Raw genomic sequence first — 18,296 nt, 5'->3', positions numbered from 1 at the left:
TAAATAAAATAAAAATACAGACTTACACTCTTTGAAACAAACTTTCCCTCTCACCCTTAGCTCATTGTGTATTTTGGTGTGGGTTTGGGGGTTTTACTGTAAAGGGTTTTTGGCTCTTCAGGTGCTTTTGCAATAAATATTTTAAAAATCACACTTAATGATGTCTTTGCTTCAACTTTTTCCCCACCATGCATAAGTATTATTTCAGGGAGTTCCAAGTTCACAGGCAGTGTTTTACATTTTAGTTTAATAGAACTTTTGTGGATTTGGACAATTGATTTTTTGAATCCTTTAAATTTTTGGCATTTACTGTGTCCTGTATCAAGGAATTCTACAGGTTGATCTTTACCTTCTATGAAGAAAAATCTCAGTTTTGAGCTATATTGGATTCCTGTCTCTTTGAATGCCCACGAGGGACTTGGAAGAAGCAGTAAACAATTGTTTCATGCTTACTCACCTCCTCCTTGCCATTCAGGATTTTAGAAACTTTACTCATGTCCTCTCTCCCCCATCTCTGAGGCTGCTTCTCTGTTTATTCCTGGTTTCGAAGCCCTTCTCTGGTTTTGATCATCCTTGCAGCACTCTCTTAAATCTTTTTCCTACTCTATTTCTTCTGAAAGGGGCAGAGCAGGAGTGTGCAGAGTATTCCAGCTGAGTGCTCTGAGCATTTGTGTTGTGGTATGATGGTGATTTTATGCTTTTTTCCAGTCCTGTTTCTGGCAAATGGGGACATTCCATGTACATTTCTGAGTGTGTCGGGATGCTGACGGAATGTTTTCCCTGGGATTTGGGAGGGCTGTGTGCATCACTGACTGCATCCCCTCTCTCTGCAGCTGCTGATGGGATGGTGTGCAACGAGCTGTGCTCCAGTGATGGCTGCTGGGGGCCAGGGCCAGACCAGTGCCTGTCCTGCAAGCGCTTCATCAGGGGCAGGACCTGCATAGACTCCTGCAACCTCTACGATGGGTAGGACACTCCCCTTGTGCTTTTCCCCAAAGTTGCTAATTAATGCTGGTGAGGACTTCAATGAGCAAGTCATTTTGGGTTTGCTTTAATCAGTATCTGGCCCCATTACTAAAATTACTGATTTTGAGTGAAACATGTCGAATTCAAGCTACAATTCCAGGATTTCTAAATCTGAACTTGTGTAGAAAGCTCCCTAGTATTCTGCTTACTAAAATTTTCACTCAGCATGATCATGTTGCACCTTTTGCATTGCTGGTAATGTGAACAATTTGATTTAGGTAGAACGTTACAAACCCCCCCCTCACAATTTCTCCCTTCTTCATACCTCTATTGAGAACCATCCAGTTATGTTCTTTCAGATGAGCTGGATTTGGGCATATGATAAAGAAATTCTCTGAGTAAGGATCCCAGAGTAGGAAAACTCTCTCTCTTTTTCGTAATGCACAGTGCAATTGTACACACAAATATAAATTAAAAAACCCAACATGAGTCCTTCCCCCTTTTCCTTCTGCTACTTCTGCTGGGTGAATACCTACCCAGAATACCTACGCAGCACAAGGAGGCTGAATCTGCCTTATGACAGAAAGGTGAAGCAGAACTGAGCCAAATGAACTCCCACATATGCATGAAAATATTCTATCTCTTCTATCTGCAGAAGACATGCAAAACCTTGTCAGTACAGTTTTATGTGCACAAAGCTCTTCTTCTCTCATCCTCCCTCGCCCCCAACAAGAAGAAGAGTTGCAGACCCCAGTTGTGTTGTCAGTGCACGGGAATAAGTTGGTCCCCTTGGTGGTTTTTGCTGTCACAGTGAGAGCATGAGGAGACCCAGTCAGGATGTTCTGTTCATCAGTAGATGGTATTTACACTTTCCATAGGCTCAGTTCCATCCTAAATGTGTGAAAATATTTGTAACCTGGGCTTGGGGAGAAGTTTTTGTTTGTTGGAGAGCTCTGCACATTTGTGTTGTAGGGCAGCAACAGTTCTTGAGGGTGGAGTCAAGCTGTATTTGACATCTCTTCTAGTCCAGAATTGTTGCTTAAAACATTATGAGCCTTTTGGAGAATGGGCTTTAAAACAAGTGCTCCTAGAGACTTACCTGCAACAAGGACAGCTCTGTCACCAGTGGCTTCCTGAATCTGAGTCACGAGTGACAATCCTATAGATGAAAATCAAGAATTCAGCAATTTTGTCCTGTTAATGAAGTCTGTATTTGTCAAGAAAAGAGTTTTATAGTTCGTATAAACTAAAACTAAACTAAAACTGCAGTGTTATATACTGGTGAAGAAGATGCTGAGGCTTCACCTGGCTGTAGTTATATACTGGTGAAGAAGATGCTGAGGCTTCACCTGGCTGTGGATGAGGTGGTGTCCTGTCCTCAGCTGCTGTGACAGGCTGCTGGTCTTAGTGCCCCTGAGCTCAATTCCATCAGCTGAAGACCCAGCCAGCTGGGCTCAGTTTTGGGCTGAAGTTGGCTTTCTTCCTAACCTGCCTGCAAAATATTTTCTCAGGGAATTCCGTGAATTTGCAAACGGTTCTGTTTGTGTGGAGTGTGATCCCCAGTGTGAAAAGATGGAGGAAAACATGATCACATGCTACGGGCCGGTAAGAGCAAAACTTGTGCTGTTTGTTAGGGTTTGGGTTGTTTTGTTTGCTATGGTCCAGGGTAACTTGCAAAACTGTGCTGAAGTAAAGGCTTTTTCTTCTTACAGACTTTAAAGCAGCCATTGCAAATTAGCATTAACAAAAGCAGAAAATATGCATGCTCTGCATGTAGGGAAAGAACTCTGCTCATGCTAAATTGGTGCTGGGAATAAATTTTCTTGGATCTGCCTCTTTAAGAAATTTTTTAAAGTTTTCCTTTTCCTGCGATGTCTTAATGCTTTAGTGGTATAGATGCACACAATTTTTACAGACAGAAAGTACGCAGTTGTGATTTGAATGCCCTCTTTTATCCCTGTTTTCATTCTTTATATTTAGTTCTGTCCTGGTTTCCCCCACACCCCCAGAAAAGAGGGAAGAATTTGTCTCAGTCTCTCAGTTTGAACAATATGCTTGGAGATTTTTGGTACTTAGATAGCCTTTAAGTTATTTTGATAGATTTTTTTTTCATGCATCCTAAATGATGGTTAACTCTCTCACACCTTTATAGTAACTTTTCTAAGTAACTTTTCTTTCGAAGATTATTGCTCATTTGTGAGATACAAGTTGTCTCTTTCTTCCAGTTTTCTGTGTATTGCCAAGATTAAAAGTCACATGTATGCTGGGAATGAGGAGTTATATTTTAGGCTCTTCATAATTGAGAAAATACAACCCATCATTTATTTCCTTATTTCTCTGACTTACTTACTGAATGGAAAAAAGAAAGGCATCATGATTTTTCTTACAATACTGGGTTTTTCTGCAACATAGTTGTAAGGCAAGAAGCTAATGTTTCAAGTGTTCAGCCCATGAAGGAAATTTGTATTTGTAGCAGGGTTTATGGATATAAAATCCTAGGCAGTGCTCAACATGAACACCAGATTTAGTTATACATTGGTTTATCATCACAGCTTTAAAATTTTACTTCCACATTGTCCAGCAGTCTTGGTTTGTCATTCTTAACAATTTAGTCTTCATATTTATTAAGAAGGAGACGTTGAAGTCCTTCAGTGTTGCTGTGACCAGATGCCACGTGCTTGTGGACAATAGTTCTGGAGTGCAGAGGCAGGAGATCCCACTGAAGGGCCATTGCAGTGGCTGTGCAAAGGGGGGTCAATACTGAATAAAGTTGCAGGAAGTTTCTCAGTGTTGAAGTGGACATGGGCTTCATTGTGTTAAGCACACCAATAGTGTTTAGAAGCCCATCTAGCAGCTGCTATTTAGTCTTGCACTCTACAGAATAAGTTAATTGCCAAAACCACCAGGGTTTATACATCTGCTGCTCCCTAACAGGGGCTGGAAGCTTGCAGGGAGCTCACTGTCCATTGGGGAGAGAAGCTGCTGCAGCTGCTGCTCAGTGTGTGCCAATGCAGCTCTAGTGCAGCAGGAAAACACACAGTAACTTGAATGCACTGCATTTCTTTCTTCCACGCTCTCCAGGGACCTGACCACTGCACAAAGTGTTTCCATTTTAAGGATGGTCCAAACTGTGTGGAAAAATGTCCTGATGGCTTGCAGGGGGCCAACAGCTTCATTTTCAAGTACGCTGATGAGGATCGGGAGTGCCATCCGTGTCATCCAAACTGCACCCAAGGGTGAGTGCAAGCAGTGCAGGGAGCCACCCTATCCATGCACTGCTCAGAGCACAGAGTGCCTTACAGGCAGTTTGGCTTAGTAAAGCACTTGTCCCACTCCTGACAAGAGAGTGAGCAGGAGGAATTTAACTTTTGATTTTCTGGTCTCTCATGGCATTCAGGTTTTAGTCATGAATGCCCAGCAGCTTATCACAAAAAAGCCCTTTTGAAGACCACAGGGAGGAACATTCCACAGCAGTGCTCACAGCTTTCCTTCTACACTGGTTTGTAGCAAATGCTGCCCTTTCACTTAATTTTAGGCCTGCAAAATGACTTTAATTTTAGTATTTGCTCCTTGAGAGAATCTCTGCTACTTGGTGAACAAAGCTGGCAGTGCTACTGTGAGACAAAAGTGTTACTACTCTCTTTTTCCTGCAGGGACTGATGCAGAGTTTGTACAGGAGAGTTTGTTTGAAACCAGACTTTGTACAGGAGCCTGAGACTGAGCATCAGTTTCTGAAGTCCTGTCAAAGTGCCCAGACTAATTAGTTGCATTTGGAATAATACAGCCCATGTAGCTAAACCAGAATTAAAAACCTGTTCAACAAAGTAACAATAGTCACATGCACGCCTATAGTTTTGCACAGGCCACGTAAGTTATTGCTGCTTTTTCCATGGGACAGTTCATAGTGTCCAGCATACAAAGAAAGGGAGAGGCACCCAGGGGAAAAAGAGAAAACATCAGCCAGTGAAATAATCTTCAATGAGAGGCTTTTATTGTTTAGCAGCTAAAATTAAACCAGTAAATTATTCAATGTAATCTTGATGTCAACAACTGTTGCCATTCAAAATGAGACCTTTTGCTGGTTTTGCAAATCTAATTACAATAGAGCCATTAGGGAAATGAGAGGGAGATCGTGGAGACACAGCCAGGATCTGTTACAGATTTGTCTCCCCCTCAGACCCTTTGAATCAGTTATGCAGTAAGAAAAATGCTGCTACTGTGGAAGAAGAGTGTAAGAAGAAACAATATGAAAAGATGAGCTCACTCCAGGAGCTCTGGTCCTGGCTTTCACAGATGGAGGAGGTGCCAGTGCTGATCTAATCTGGCAAGACCATGGATGTACGATGGATTTACTGTCTGCCCAGCATAGGAAGTGCCTTGCAGCTGTCCTGGCTTCCAGGAAGCAATACTTCTTCCTGTTCTCTCCTCTTTCCTGAGGAGTTCTAACTGATCCAACCATTTCTAGTGTTTGTGGCACTGGTAATATTTAAATTCCCCTCAGTGATGATTCTTTAGTGTAATAGGTTGTGGAGAGAACACATATTTCTTTTTGGCTCGTGACTGAAAGTTACAGAGAAAATGCAATTCTGCTTCATCCCACACATCTGTTCTCCTGGCTGCCAGATCAAGTGCTGGAATAAAACCAGTGCCCTCTCAGTACAGCTGGGATGCCCATCAGAAAGGGCTGAGCTCCTGCAGAGCAGTGCTCCCAGTGTGGTATTACCTCATTGCTGCAGTGCTGCTCTCTGGGAGTCAGGCTGCTTGATGTAATAGGTTGTTAGCTCTCACCCGATGTTTCCAGTCATCCCCACTGGTTGGCACCAAGGAAGGACCTGTTCTGTGTGTTTCCCTGTGCTCTGCCACAGTTCCGTCTTGACACATGGAGAGCACTGCTTCAGTGAGGTTTGATAGCACGTTCTCCTCCTTTATTCAAGTGTAATAACTGCTCCTCTGAATAGGTGTGTAATTATCCAGCCCTGTTAATGATCTTGCATTGACCAGGGGAACTGTCAAATAGTGATTTGGGTGCAACAACTGTGCTCTTGGCCTTGCATCCCCATGATAAGTATCAGCTTCTTGAAGCCAGTTTGGAGCAGATCTGAGGTACGTGGGACAGCTATCCCACTTAATTCAAGAGAGTTGGAAAGCTTTTGGCACCTCTTCTTGCAGAGCTAGCCAAAATGGAACACTTCCACAGGAACAAACTACTAATTATACAATAGCAAGTGACAGCCTGCTTCCTTGCTGGGCAGAACACAAATGGGAGATCTCACTGGACACTTCCCCTCATCATACAAACGTGTTTTGTCACACAGCTTTTTGAAGGTAGCTCATTACTCCTCACCAAAATGAGGAGTTTCATGGCTTTTCCTTCTAAGCCATGACCAGAGGAGTCATGGGAGCTCCAGCAGCAGTGTGTGGCCCTGAAGGGATTTGAGGGCAGAGGCACCATGTTGCCTTCAAAGCTCAGGTGTGTTTTTAGGAAGACAGTTTGAATTCCAGATAAAACAATATCACAAACTCCAAATAAGAAAAACTGTTACTCTTCTGTTTTGCAAAATTTCCTGCTACCCCCTGCTCCAGTTCAACGTTGTTCCTCTCCTCATGAGTGAGACACTCCCTGTTAGCTCAGTAGCCCTTGGGTGGAGTTGTCTGTCTTTATCCATAACAGTAGCTAGATGACCACTACAGCTAAGGTTTTTTCCTCCCCGGAGATAATCCACTCATGCTGCTGAAAAATCAGTTTTGTTTGTTTCCAGTGACCAAGATTTTTGAGAATTCATCTGGCTAGGAATAGCTTTGCCACCACCCCACATCTGTGCAGTTAAGGCCCCACCTTTCAACCTTAAGGAAAGTTGATTAAGCGCAATATTTCTGGACTGTTTCTGGAAAAAAAAGATTGTTACTGCAATTTTCAAAACCCTACATTTCCTTTCAAAATGAGATTATCTGTAAAGCTAGGATGAACTCCAAGGGTAATTTTCTGGACAAGCTGTATTGAACTGCTGTAAAGTACTGAATATATAATTAATAAAATGGCATGTATCAATTAATGAGTTCATTTTACAGACCCTACTTGGAAAAGAAAATATCATCCAGACTTCAAGCAGAAGGAACCCTGGGTGTGAATGGGATACCAGCATGATGTATGATTGTGTCAGGCTTATCCTTATATGCCTCAAAAAGCCTGAAATGAAGGGAGTTCCTTCCTGAGGAAAAATAACTGATGGCGAGGTGATGCAAAATACCCTGTTAATAAATATTGCCATGGCTCACACAGTGTTGTGCTTCCCTGCATGGAATCAGGACAGCCACTGAGGGAGGAAACTGAGAACTGCTCCACTAGGAGTAATGGAATTGCACTGGGACAGAGTTTTCTCTTTGGGGAAGGGAAGTCCACCGAAGAAGATTACAATTTGAAATAAGAATCAATGATACTTCAGCTTGCACTGGGTGAGGTCCAAACAGCTCTCTCTTCTTGGATTCAATCCTGTTCTCCAGATGTACAGGTGCAGTGACTCTGAGAAAACAGGCTCTTGATGTCAGTCTGCCAGTTCTCTGAACTACTAGCAGGCTCTCAGACCTGTAATTTGAAGATGCCCTCCTTTTTATTTATACCAAGAGTCTGTGCTCAGCTTTTCTTGACATGATAGGAAATGGACGATCTGAGCAAATTTTTAGCTTCCTTCATTGCTGAACTTGTTTTCTCCAAATTGCTGAGAATGCCATGAAAGGAAGAAAGATTGGATGGGTTTGAGATGGTTTAGAATTCAGACAGTCCTGAATCCCAAAGTCCTGGTGCCCAGAACAGCTGAAATTCCAAGAGTTCTTTCTATTAAGTTTTTGAACTGTGTTTAAATCAACCCCTTACATTTATGCATTATCTGGATATTTATTGTATCCTTTTTATGTCTGCACATATGCTGGAGGAAGCAATCATTGAGGAAATTCTTCCAGTTTGTGTTTGCATACCAGAGTAAATGTCTTATGTAAAAATAAAAATTCAAGTAAACAAACAAGGGGTAAGGTTTACTTGATGTGCTCTCCCTGATGAGCAGGTACAGGGAAATTGAATTCACTGACTTAATTTTATAATGGCAGAGTGATACCAATTAAAATGCAGCAAAAGCTGATGAGTGGCAAGTGATGGTGAAGCAGAAGGAAGATCTCGTGGGAGTATATTTGAACTCAGTTTTTTTGACATGCATATCCTTCCATCAAAGCCAATCTGAAAGCAGCAAACTTTAAAAGAGTTTGGGATCACACCTTAAATTTAAAATGCCTCAACAGAAGTAAGTTGCAGTCTACTGATGTGTCAGATCACTCTCCTCTCAGTAGATGTACAGCCAAAGAGCCTGTTAATAAAATGGCTCTGAGATCTTGTTAAGGAGTTGAAATAAACGGTTTGGTTTCCTTAAATGCCGAGGGCTACATACTCCCCATGGCTAGAGGGCCTAGCTGGGCATGCAGCACTGTAGGGGGTCAGGTTGTTTTAACCCCTAAAACCTTAAATTTAGGTCTCTGAGAATCCTGACTGCTGTGTGAATGCATAATTGGCTTGCTGCTTGAATGCAGAGGACCAGGGCACTGGTCCTGCTCTTCATGGAGGCAAAGGAAATCCACACATGCCAACGTTCTGCAAACTCTTTTCCATTATTGCATTTTAGTGATGCTGCATTTAGTGATCCTCTGCATTTCCATTGCCTTTGGTGAGCACCTGCTTATTGTGCAGGTGGAGGACTTTGGGCAGCATCCAAGGAAAGCAAAGTAAAATGTCTGAATCAGCAGACATCATTTTGCTGTGGTTTTTGTTGCTGGAAGTTGATCCTTGAGCTTCACTATTAAAAAAGTATAGTCAGCTTCCAAAATATTTGTGCAGTTGCCCTGGCTGGGAGCTTAGAACAGAATGAACAATTGCATCAATTACGGAAAGAAAAGCAAGTTCTGGACTGTGCTCCTGGAGGTCTCGACTTGCAAATGAGCATCTTTTGTGCAGTAATCACTGGTTTGATGACTCAGAAAAACATGCAGGAAAAGCAATTCTGTTGTCAGGACTCCCACGTAGGCAGGTGAAACCTGCCTTAAGTGTTGCTTGAGCCAAGATACGGCCTGCCTCCGAGTGCTGGTGCTATTATTGCTCTTCTTGTCACAAGCTATAATTTTTGGTGCCTTAGGTCTCTCTTAAGAGCTAGAATGAAGAACACAAAGGGGATTCCTGCTTCTTGGGTGTGTAAATAACAGATGTCTCTCTTTCTCTCCTCATTTCCACTGTGGATTTGCTGCAGGTGCATAGGGCCACACCTGGAGGACTGCATCGGGCTGATGGATAGGTACTGGCTGGTGCTGTGCCTGTGTGTCTCCATCCCACGTGTGGACAAGGGCGCATGGTGTGCATGTCCTGCCTGGCAGTGACGTGGTTTGTTCTGTAATTGCCTGCAGGTGTAGAGGCCCCGCTAGTCATGACTGCATTTACTATCCATGGACGCGGCAGTCCACTTTGCCTCAGCACGCTAGGTAACATCCCCACCCCATCCCATCCCTCCTGCCAGGGCCTGCCCTGCCTGCCCCACCAATGTCATACCATCCAGTTTGTGCACAAAAACATGCCATGGGGAGAATACAACTTGTCCTTAAGTGAGAGCTGCCTCTCCCCATCCAAATTTGCTTTTCTGTCTGAAAGCAAGTGGAAAATTCTGCTCATTTGGGCTGATTAGAAAATGCCTTTTTTTTAAAGTGTTTTTATTTTTAGCTTAAATCAATAAGGATTAAATTTGGAAATTTCCTGTAGTCATACATCTTTCTAGATTAAATTTTATTAGATGGTGAAAACTGTGGTTAAATTGGAAATTACTTGTTTTCTGTTTGTTGGGAGTGTTTTTTGGTTCTTGTTTGAAAGCAAACAAACCTCTTTCTTCCATACACCTTCACTTAAGAAAGTAAATGTTTTAGCAAAACCAAATTTCTTCCTTAATTCATATAACACTATTATTTTGGGTTTTTTTTTATTTTCTGTTTAAAGGAAAAACTGTAACCACACAGCCATTTTACTTTTCAGTAATGACAATTGAAACAAATTAATATAGGCTTTATTCTTCATTTTTTTTCATGAAAGCCCAATGTTGCCATTGAGTTTGTTCATTTTTAAATTCAGACTGGTTAGTATGACTTCTAGGCTTTGGGATTACTCTCCTGAGCTAAAACTAGATGAAAAATGCATAATTTCAATCAAACCCACCTCATTAATGATTTCAATTTGAGTTTTTTTTCTTGTCTTTTACAAAAGGTTTTAAGGTTGCCTTTCCTTCCTAGTGGTGTACGTAATGTGAATATTCCTATTTCTAGCTTATGAGAGAAAACATTTTTGGACTCAAAAAATAGTGCACTATAAATGCTATCAAAGGGTATATTTGTTTGTTAAATCTGTATCAGTTCTGACTTAATTCATTAACCAATGAACAAGCAACAGAAAACGACTGAGTTTTTCAATATTTCAATGTTTTGTTTTAATCTTTCTGATCTGGGATTTCCAGTTTGAGATACTTCTGTGGTGCCTCATTTTCAGATGGATTCATCCAAACAGAGCTGCCCCAGTTTTAAAGGTCTCAATTTCATCCACTTTACTCAAAGCACAAATATAGAAAATGTATTACTATTTCCAGAAGTTTAAGGGCCTTACCAAACTACAGAAATAAAAGCAATTGTTTTACTCTGCTCGTCTGTTCTACTCCTGCTCCATTCAGTCTGAGGGAAAAGGCCCTCAAATGTTTCCTGTTTCCTTTGGATCTGATAGATTTTTTGTTTGTTTGTTTGTTTGAACCTTGCTGAATTTGTTTTAGGAAAATTACTGCACTGTGTTTAAATGTCAGTATATATCCTTTCACTTTCAAGGCAAAGAAGGAAATTTCATATCTCTATATTAGATTTGTGAAATTGTGCTCCTTTCTTTTGTGAAAATGGTTTATTCTATTTGGGCTAAAAATGGGCAAAACTGCACTGGCAAAGTGACACTTTTTATTACACTAGGGTTTTAAATCAAAAATGGATGTGTTAAATTTTAGATAGAACCTTCTTCATGTCCCTTTAACAAATGTGCACTCTCCTGAGACTTACAAATCCTAAATTAATTAATAATCAGTGTGACCCTTATTGACTGACTTGAGTTTATCCCATTGCTGTGAATTATCAGTGAGTTGAAGGGGACAGGGTTTTCTGCTGTTCAGGCAGCTGAAAGGGAGGGCAGGGCTTTAACCCAAGCAACGAGATATTCCTCATCTCCTCCAATTTCCATTTTCATATCGGTATTGCTTTTCTTTCCAGTTTTTCTAGTTTGCAAATTGTTTATGCCAAGATCCATTGACTTGAGGGCTTTTGTAAGTGCCTGGTAGAATAGCAAAGGAACTCTTTCTGTCATGTTTAATAAAGATGAATCAGATGTGCATCACATGACTTGTTTCCCAAATGACTGGTGAAACTTCAGTCTTTCTGCTTATCTTTAGTCCCTTCAGGTTTGTGGGAAAACAACCTTACTTTTAGCAATGCATTTCTTTCTGCATAGTTCAATTTTGGGGTTTTTAACTTTTAGGTTCAATAGAGTTATATCCAAAAGAATAGCTCCTCATGCAGCTTCCTGCATAGGTTATTCCTGTAGGGCTTTGGTTTTGGTTCCACCTTCCACACCAGCCTTTCCTAGAAATCACCAGAGTAAAGATGCAAAGCAGATGAAGGCTGGAATTTCACAGGATATCCAAAGGTGCTATCCACCCTCCTTTCCTGCCTCTTATTGCAATGCTTCTCCTCCTTTTGCTACCTTCTGGCTGTTTCAGACAGTGGTTTTTGTGGTTGGAATAGCACACTATATTCATGTTCCAGCGTGAATATATGCTCGAACAGATGAGTATGCCTGCTCACAAGTCTGGGATAACTGTTGTCTAAAAAGAAGATTCAAAAGCTGTAAAAATAATGCTCTGCTGTTCATTAAGAAAATACTCTAGACAGTCAGGAAAGTCTGGTTCCTCTGCACTCCCCTGCTCCTAAGTCCGCCTAGTAAGTCCACCAGGAAAGTTTGGCTAGTGCAGTTTTTGGAGTGAGACTGTGGACAAAGCTTTTACCTAAAGTATGAATTTTAGTTGGTTTATCCTTCTTTATGCTTCATTCACCTTAATATTAGGAGAGAAGATATCATCAAAGAAAAACAGAAAGTTTTCTGGTCATGTGAGATTGTATATCTAAAGATATGATCAGGAGCATGTGGTGGATATGATAGGAAAGAGCCAGCACCAGTACTGATGTTCTTGGTCTGAGTAAGCTGGTGTCTCTGTTTATGCCCTGAGGAAATTTCATTATATTTTCCTTTTAACTAACATAAACTAATTAGCCAGGCCCACCATTGTCAAGTGCTTAAAATGCTGTGTAGAAGTTAACTCGAATTACAATCCTATTGCTAGCTTTGTATCCAAAAAGGACATCCTCTCAACAAATCATCACTTCCTCAACAAAAAAAAAGGCTGCGTTTATGTACTGCATGTGTGTACAAGAGCTAATTAGCAGTAAACCCTGTGTAATGCAGGCAAATCCTTTCATAGCTGTTTTGTACCCTGTCACAGTATGACTTCAATAGAATTTCACAGCAGCTCTCAGTAGTTGGTGGGAAGGGAAAGCACCTCTAATAAACTGCTTATGTTCATGGCTTTTACAGCACTCGGCTCCGTTGCTTGGAGGAAAGCACTCCATATGCTCTGTATTTTTGTAGAATAATTATAGTTGTTCTGGAGGGGCAGAGGAACTTTGTATAAAATAAGAGGGAAAGTAAGATCTGTGAGTACCAGCTAAGCTGCGTTACTTGGTTGGTAAAGGCTGCTACTCTCAAGAGACTCTTAATATGGATCTTTCTGAAGCTGTATCAGAACAGAGCAGTGGAAGAAACAGAATCCAGACTAGAAAAACAGTTTCAGATTCTACCTCTGTGGATGGGATAGAGCTTACATGTGATGTGTTTAGGACATATTCACAGAATGAACTTGGTTGGAAAAGACCTTTGAGATCATCAAGTCCAACCTATGACCTAACACTCCCTTATCAACTAAACTATGTCAGTGAGGGACATAGCCAGTCTTTTCTTAAACATTTCCAAGGATGGTGATTCCACCACCTCCCTGGGCAGCCCATTTACCTTCTCTGTGCAGAACTTCTTCCTAATGCCCAGCCTTAATCTCCCCTGTGTCCTCTTGTCCTGTCACTGGTTGCCTGCTGGAAGAGACCAACCCTCACCTAGCTACAACCTCCTTTCATGTCCATGAAAGAGATTGATAGAGAAATCCCAGTTCTGTGGGACAACTTGCCTCTGCTGAACTGGTTCTCAGCCAGACCTTTGCTGAGGGCACTTTAATTCTTGCCATAGCATTTCCCTGCCTGGAGCTTTAGGAGTACCCCTGTAGCATTTGGAGTACCCCTGTGACATGAATGAAAGTCACTGCAGTGATCTTGTGAGCTCCTCCACTTTTTACCACATCCACTTTTTTAAGACTGGTCTTCTTGGGAATGAGTGGAGATTCCTTCTTTCCAGTTGTACAGATAGAATCCTGGAATGGTTTGGGTTGGAAGGAACCTTCAACCTCATTCAGTTCCATCCCCCCTGCCATGGGCAGACACTATGCCAGGTTCCACTATCCCAGGTTGCTCCAAGCCCCATCCAACCTGGCCTTGAACACTTCCAGGGATGGGGCAGCCACAGCTTCTCTGGGAAACCTGTGCCAGGGCCTGCCCACCCTCACAGGGAAGAATTTCTTCCTCACATCTGACATAAATTTCCCCTCTTTCAGTCTGAGGTCTGACCACAGTTAATAAATCTCTCATTGGGTTAAAGCTTCTGTTCTATACCACATTCAGAAAGATTGGTCTGCGATCAGTGAACGTTTGTGCTTCACCTGCTTTGCTCTCCAGGGTTGGTTGATGTGGATTCATGGTATGCAAGGACTTACTAGAGTCTGCTACTATAGAGAGAAAGAAACTGTTAAGGTCAGGAGTGTGAAAGAACTGGAAGCAATTCTCACACAATGCTGTTCAAAATCTGTTCTGTGGCTGCAGTAGTTTGAGGATCCTGTTGAGAGTGCATAGGATAGAGTAAAGTCAGAAATCTGATGTTTGTAGAAGTTTATTATACAAAGAGTGGAAAGTGAGAAACAAACTCTTGCAGGATCTTGAGACTGTTGATATTCACTGACCAAGTTTCTCAGTGGCTGTGCTCACTCGATGGGAAAAGTCTTTGTTCAGAAAGCTGACTAAATTATCTTGACTGAAACTATGAGCAGAAAAAATTATGAGTGATTAGGCCAAATGTGATAGGTCACTGCTGGAAGAAATGATAGTAAATTCAAATTAATAAATACGTTCCATTTGTTAGAATGGAAAACAACACCCAGTGCCATTGCAGAGGTCACTGCTTTTGTTTCCCATCACCCATGTGTTGTGTGTCTGTATTGATTTGGCTACACAGATAATATACAATGCAGAAATAAAATTGTGCCATGAAGAAGTGACCTTATTATAAAGCAACAGTATATAACTCATCACTCTCCAATGGGTTTCTCTCATGTCTGGAAATGAGGACTTAATTTACATTTAATATTGTTATAAATTAATTATATGTTATTAAATATACATTTGTAGAGCTTTAGAAATATGTAAGATGTAGGGTTGTTTAAACCTCAGTGAATGGTTTCTTAATAATTCATTAATATTTAACATATAATAAATCAGAACTAAAGCTTGTGGTTCCAATCTACCTGTGCAATGTCGGATTTGTCGCTCTTTCTTAGAAAAAATTACATGACAACTGTACTTGAGCTGAGAGTCCAGCCCAGACTTAATTCTCTGCAATCTGGCTTACTCCTTGTGACCTTAGTCAGGTGTGAAGGAGCTGTGATTCCTGCATAAAATGGGAAGCTCTTGGCTGGATTCTCTAGAGCAGCACATCCTCCCTGCTTGCTATTCATTGCCTGTTTAACACCAGTTTTCTGGAGTGATGGAGTGTAGAACACGTGATGCAGATGAGAATTTGCATTTTAAATCTGTAATTGACATTACCTTTCTTGTTTTTTTTACATACCAAAATGTAAGTTCTACTTCTCAGTTAAATTGCAACAGCTTTTCCAGCATTGGATCAAAACTAGCAGTTAACTTGTTAATGATGATAGTAGAGTTGTCTGTCAGTCATTTTTGCAGGAATGGAAGTGCCAGTTTTCAATTTGATACTTTATTAGTGTGCAACAAACACAATGGTAAACGAGTTAAGCTAATTAAACAAGCTTTAGGTTTCAAGGAATTAACAAAGTCCTGACTTTGGTGCTATGTGTGGGAAGCTGTACCTCAGCATTTACCACAGGTGGAAGCATTACTACAAATACCAGCAGCCATGCAGGAAGAGAACATTAGTAATTCAAGCCATCAGACCAAATTACTTAATCTTACTATAATTTTTTGCCATCCTGTAAAGTAAAGTAACAGGGTGGGAAAATGTCATATAAATTATCTGTACCTTTGGGTAGTAGTTTCAAATAACTAAATTCAAATTCTAGTGGGAGAGGGGGCTTAGTTCTCATTTCCCATGCCATGCCCTCTTTCTGTTAGTTCAGCTTCCTTTGCATTTCCTTTCTGTAAAGTAGATGTATTTTGTCTCTTTTTTCCCTCATTAGAGTGGTAGTAGAGAGAGTTGAATAAGAACATTGTTGTTCTCCTGTACCTTTGGAGAGACTGACTGTTTTCCCAGGAATGTGTGTTAGAGAGGCTTCAGAGAAGAGCCATTGGGAATAGTACCTTGTGTCTTGGAGTGAAGTTTAGGAACTCAAACAGCTAAAGCTTATTATCCTCTAAAAGTACACAGGTAAGGAGACAGAGTTTGGTTAAGGATGGCACCAAGTCTAGCAAACTGAAAAGGAGAGATGGGTGTCCGTGAGGTGTAAAATGGATGAACTCTGAGAGACATTTAAAGCAGCAAAATGCCAGTGCATTTCTAATGAAGGTTATTAATCCCTGAAATTATTTTCTATGGTAATGTTCTCTTCCACAGCACCAGACTGGTGAAATCAGGACTGGGAATTTTTCTTGCAAGGAAGATGAGTTTGTGCCGAGCCTGGAGGCAGAGGGAGGTTTGGCTCATCCTGCCATGGGACAGGACACTTCCTTGTCTGTGGCAATAATTCCCAGCTGTGATCAGCTCTTGGCTCATCCTCTAAGACCAGAACCTCCTTTGGATTTTGATTCTGAGTACTGAGTTGGACACAGTCAAGCAAACCCAGCTGCCAAATCCTGGGCTTCAGCTCCTGTCAGCTGTGGTGAGGCACAGAGTGGGAGTTCCACATCAATTTGCACAAGATTTCTGTTCTATTGATATATACTAGCTCATAAGCAGTTAGGTCAGGTAAAATTCTGAGTTTTTAGACTGTCCTTTGCTAGGAGAGATGAGAAACTCATTCAGATCTTATCTGTACTTTTGTCTAAAAGCTTCACACTTTTTTTTCAATCTGATGTAAATTTTTAATGACACCATTTTCACTTGTTCTGGTGAACAAGATCTTTTGCAGACATATTGGCTGTTTCATCAATAGAAGATAATGTCAAAAATCATTTCTGTAGTTATCTGAGATTGAGAAAATGATAAAACAGGAAAGGAAAGATTATGGGGTAATGTGAAGAGCAGGTGCTGGCAAGTTCTGATTGAGCTTTTCTTTGGCAGAGTGTTGTGAGGAGGTAACTGTGTGTTTGCCTGTTGTAGTACATTTCTCAGCAGCATTTCTCATACTGAAGAGCTGTGGCAAATATGCAGAAATCTGAGAACAAATACAACCTCATCATCAGGACAAGGGCCAGGCTTTGGTTAAACATGGTCCAGTCACGATGACATCCCTGATTTGTCAATGATACAGGAAAAGTCTCCAAAATGCAATTAACCTTTTTATTTAAAGTGTGAAATTTTTCCTCAAATAATTTGTCTTAAACTCCCAATACCCTGCCTGTGACATAGTGTGTCCTTTGGAAACAGGATTTCAAAGCAATACATCAGTGTTGGACACTGTTTAAAATGCTCACATGAATTTTCGTTACATGTTCTTATTGTAGTCACTGTTCCATTTTAACTCATAGTTCTCTACATGTCATAAATCCAATGATGTTTGGATATGTCACTGAAATTAGGCAGTATAGACATGTCTTAGAAGGCACAGAAGCTGCAAAGCACCATAACATGAGTGAAAAAAGTGGTGACAGCAGAAAAGTAGAAGGACACAAAAGGATTGAGCATGTAGGGTTTTTTTTGGCATTTCTTTTGCTCCAGTTAATCCTGCAAGGTTAGAATATGTAGGCCTGGTGTCAGAGTAGGTCATGCTGAAGAGGAAACAAGACACTGCAATCCCTGCTTTTGGTGATACAGCATGTTCATCTGCAAATTGATGGGGAAGTAATGCTGGGATCATGGACTAGGGTATGCACATCCTGTGGGTTGGTTGGTTGGAAGAAAAGAAACTGCAATACCCTGGTAGAGTGGAGGGAAGAGGTCTAATTCCAGAAGGGCAGTTCAGCAGCATGGCAGTGGCCAAACCCATCTCCTCTTAGTTCCTAGCAGGCCTGAATCAGCCATGGGGATATTTTCAGTTCATGCCAGTGGGGTCTGTGTTCTTGGGCATTGCTTTGCTTGAGTGAGTAGCCTTCTTTAAGGAAAATGTGCAAATTTCAGAAGTAAATTACATCTTTCTCTGCCCCTAATGGACGGATGAAAGGAAAAAAAAGAAAAAGTACGAAGTATTCCAGCATTAAAATGGACCACTAGTTGTTAATATGCATGGTCTCAATCACAGTAAGGATAATAGACAAAGAACAGATTGAAGAGATAATATCCTTGCTTTAAAACTGTCCCATCTCCTGTAGATAAGTTTTTCCCTCCCTTGTAGCAGAGATGTCTTCTGCATGTGAATAACTTGTGTGTAGTGCTCTCTCACTTCAGCTCTGGGTGAATTTTCTCTACTCTGATTTCCTGGATCAAATAGAGGATCAGGGCTGCAAATTCCAAATTTCAGGGTCAAAGTCAATTTTTAATCAATAGATTTTTCAAAGAGGGGAGCAATTTCCAGGAAACTCCCAGTTAGATAAAGAGTATCACTAAGAAAGCAAACCAGAACCTGCAGCTGTATCAGAATGTTTTATATACTCTCTTAAGGTTTCAAAATCCTTTTTGTGCTGCTGATGACTTAAAAACTTCAAATACATACATTTTTGAAGTAAAATGAGAAGCAATCCCTCTCTCCCTCATGACAGAGACAGGGAAAAAAGGGTATTGAAGC

At 41.0% G+C, this 18,296-nt stretch overlaps 1 protein-coding gene across 4 annotated transcripts in view; it reads left to right on the top strand.

Moving 5' to 3' along the window:
* ERBB4 (erb-b2 receptor tyrosine kinase 4) overlaps nucleotides 1-18,296 on the top strand; it is a 552,538-nt gene that overhangs the window by 413,707 nt on the left and 120,535 nt on the right. For 3 of the 4 annotated variants that reach the window (XM_085065694.1, XM_085065698.1, XM_085065697.1), the window contains exons 13-16: nucleotides 834-966; nucleotides 2,478-2,571; nucleotides 4,048-4,202; nucleotides 9,406-9,480. In XM_085065694.1, the coding sequence (XP_084921820.1) occupies nucleotides 834-966; nucleotides 2,478-2,571; nucleotides 4,048-4,202; nucleotides 9,406-9,480 (457 nt within the window). Of the gene's footprint in view, nucleotides 1-833; nucleotides 967-2,477; nucleotides 2,572-4,047; nucleotides 4,203-9,251; nucleotides 9,297-9,405; nucleotides 9,481-18,296 lie in introns of all 4 variants that reach the window. The other variant, XM_085065696.1, reaches the window with a different exon arrangement.

The sequence above is a fragment of the Lichenostomus cassidix genome, chromosome 7 (genome assembly GCF_008360975.1).
Source record: "Lichenostomus cassidix isolate B80296 chromosome 7, HeHo_3.0, whole genome shotgun sequence".
NCBI classification, from domain to species: domain Eukaryota; kingdom Metazoa; phylum Chordata; class Aves; order Passeriformes; family Meliphagidae; genus Lichenostomus; species Lichenostomus cassidix.
This window is presented reverse-complemented; position numbering and strand designations above follow the sequence as displayed.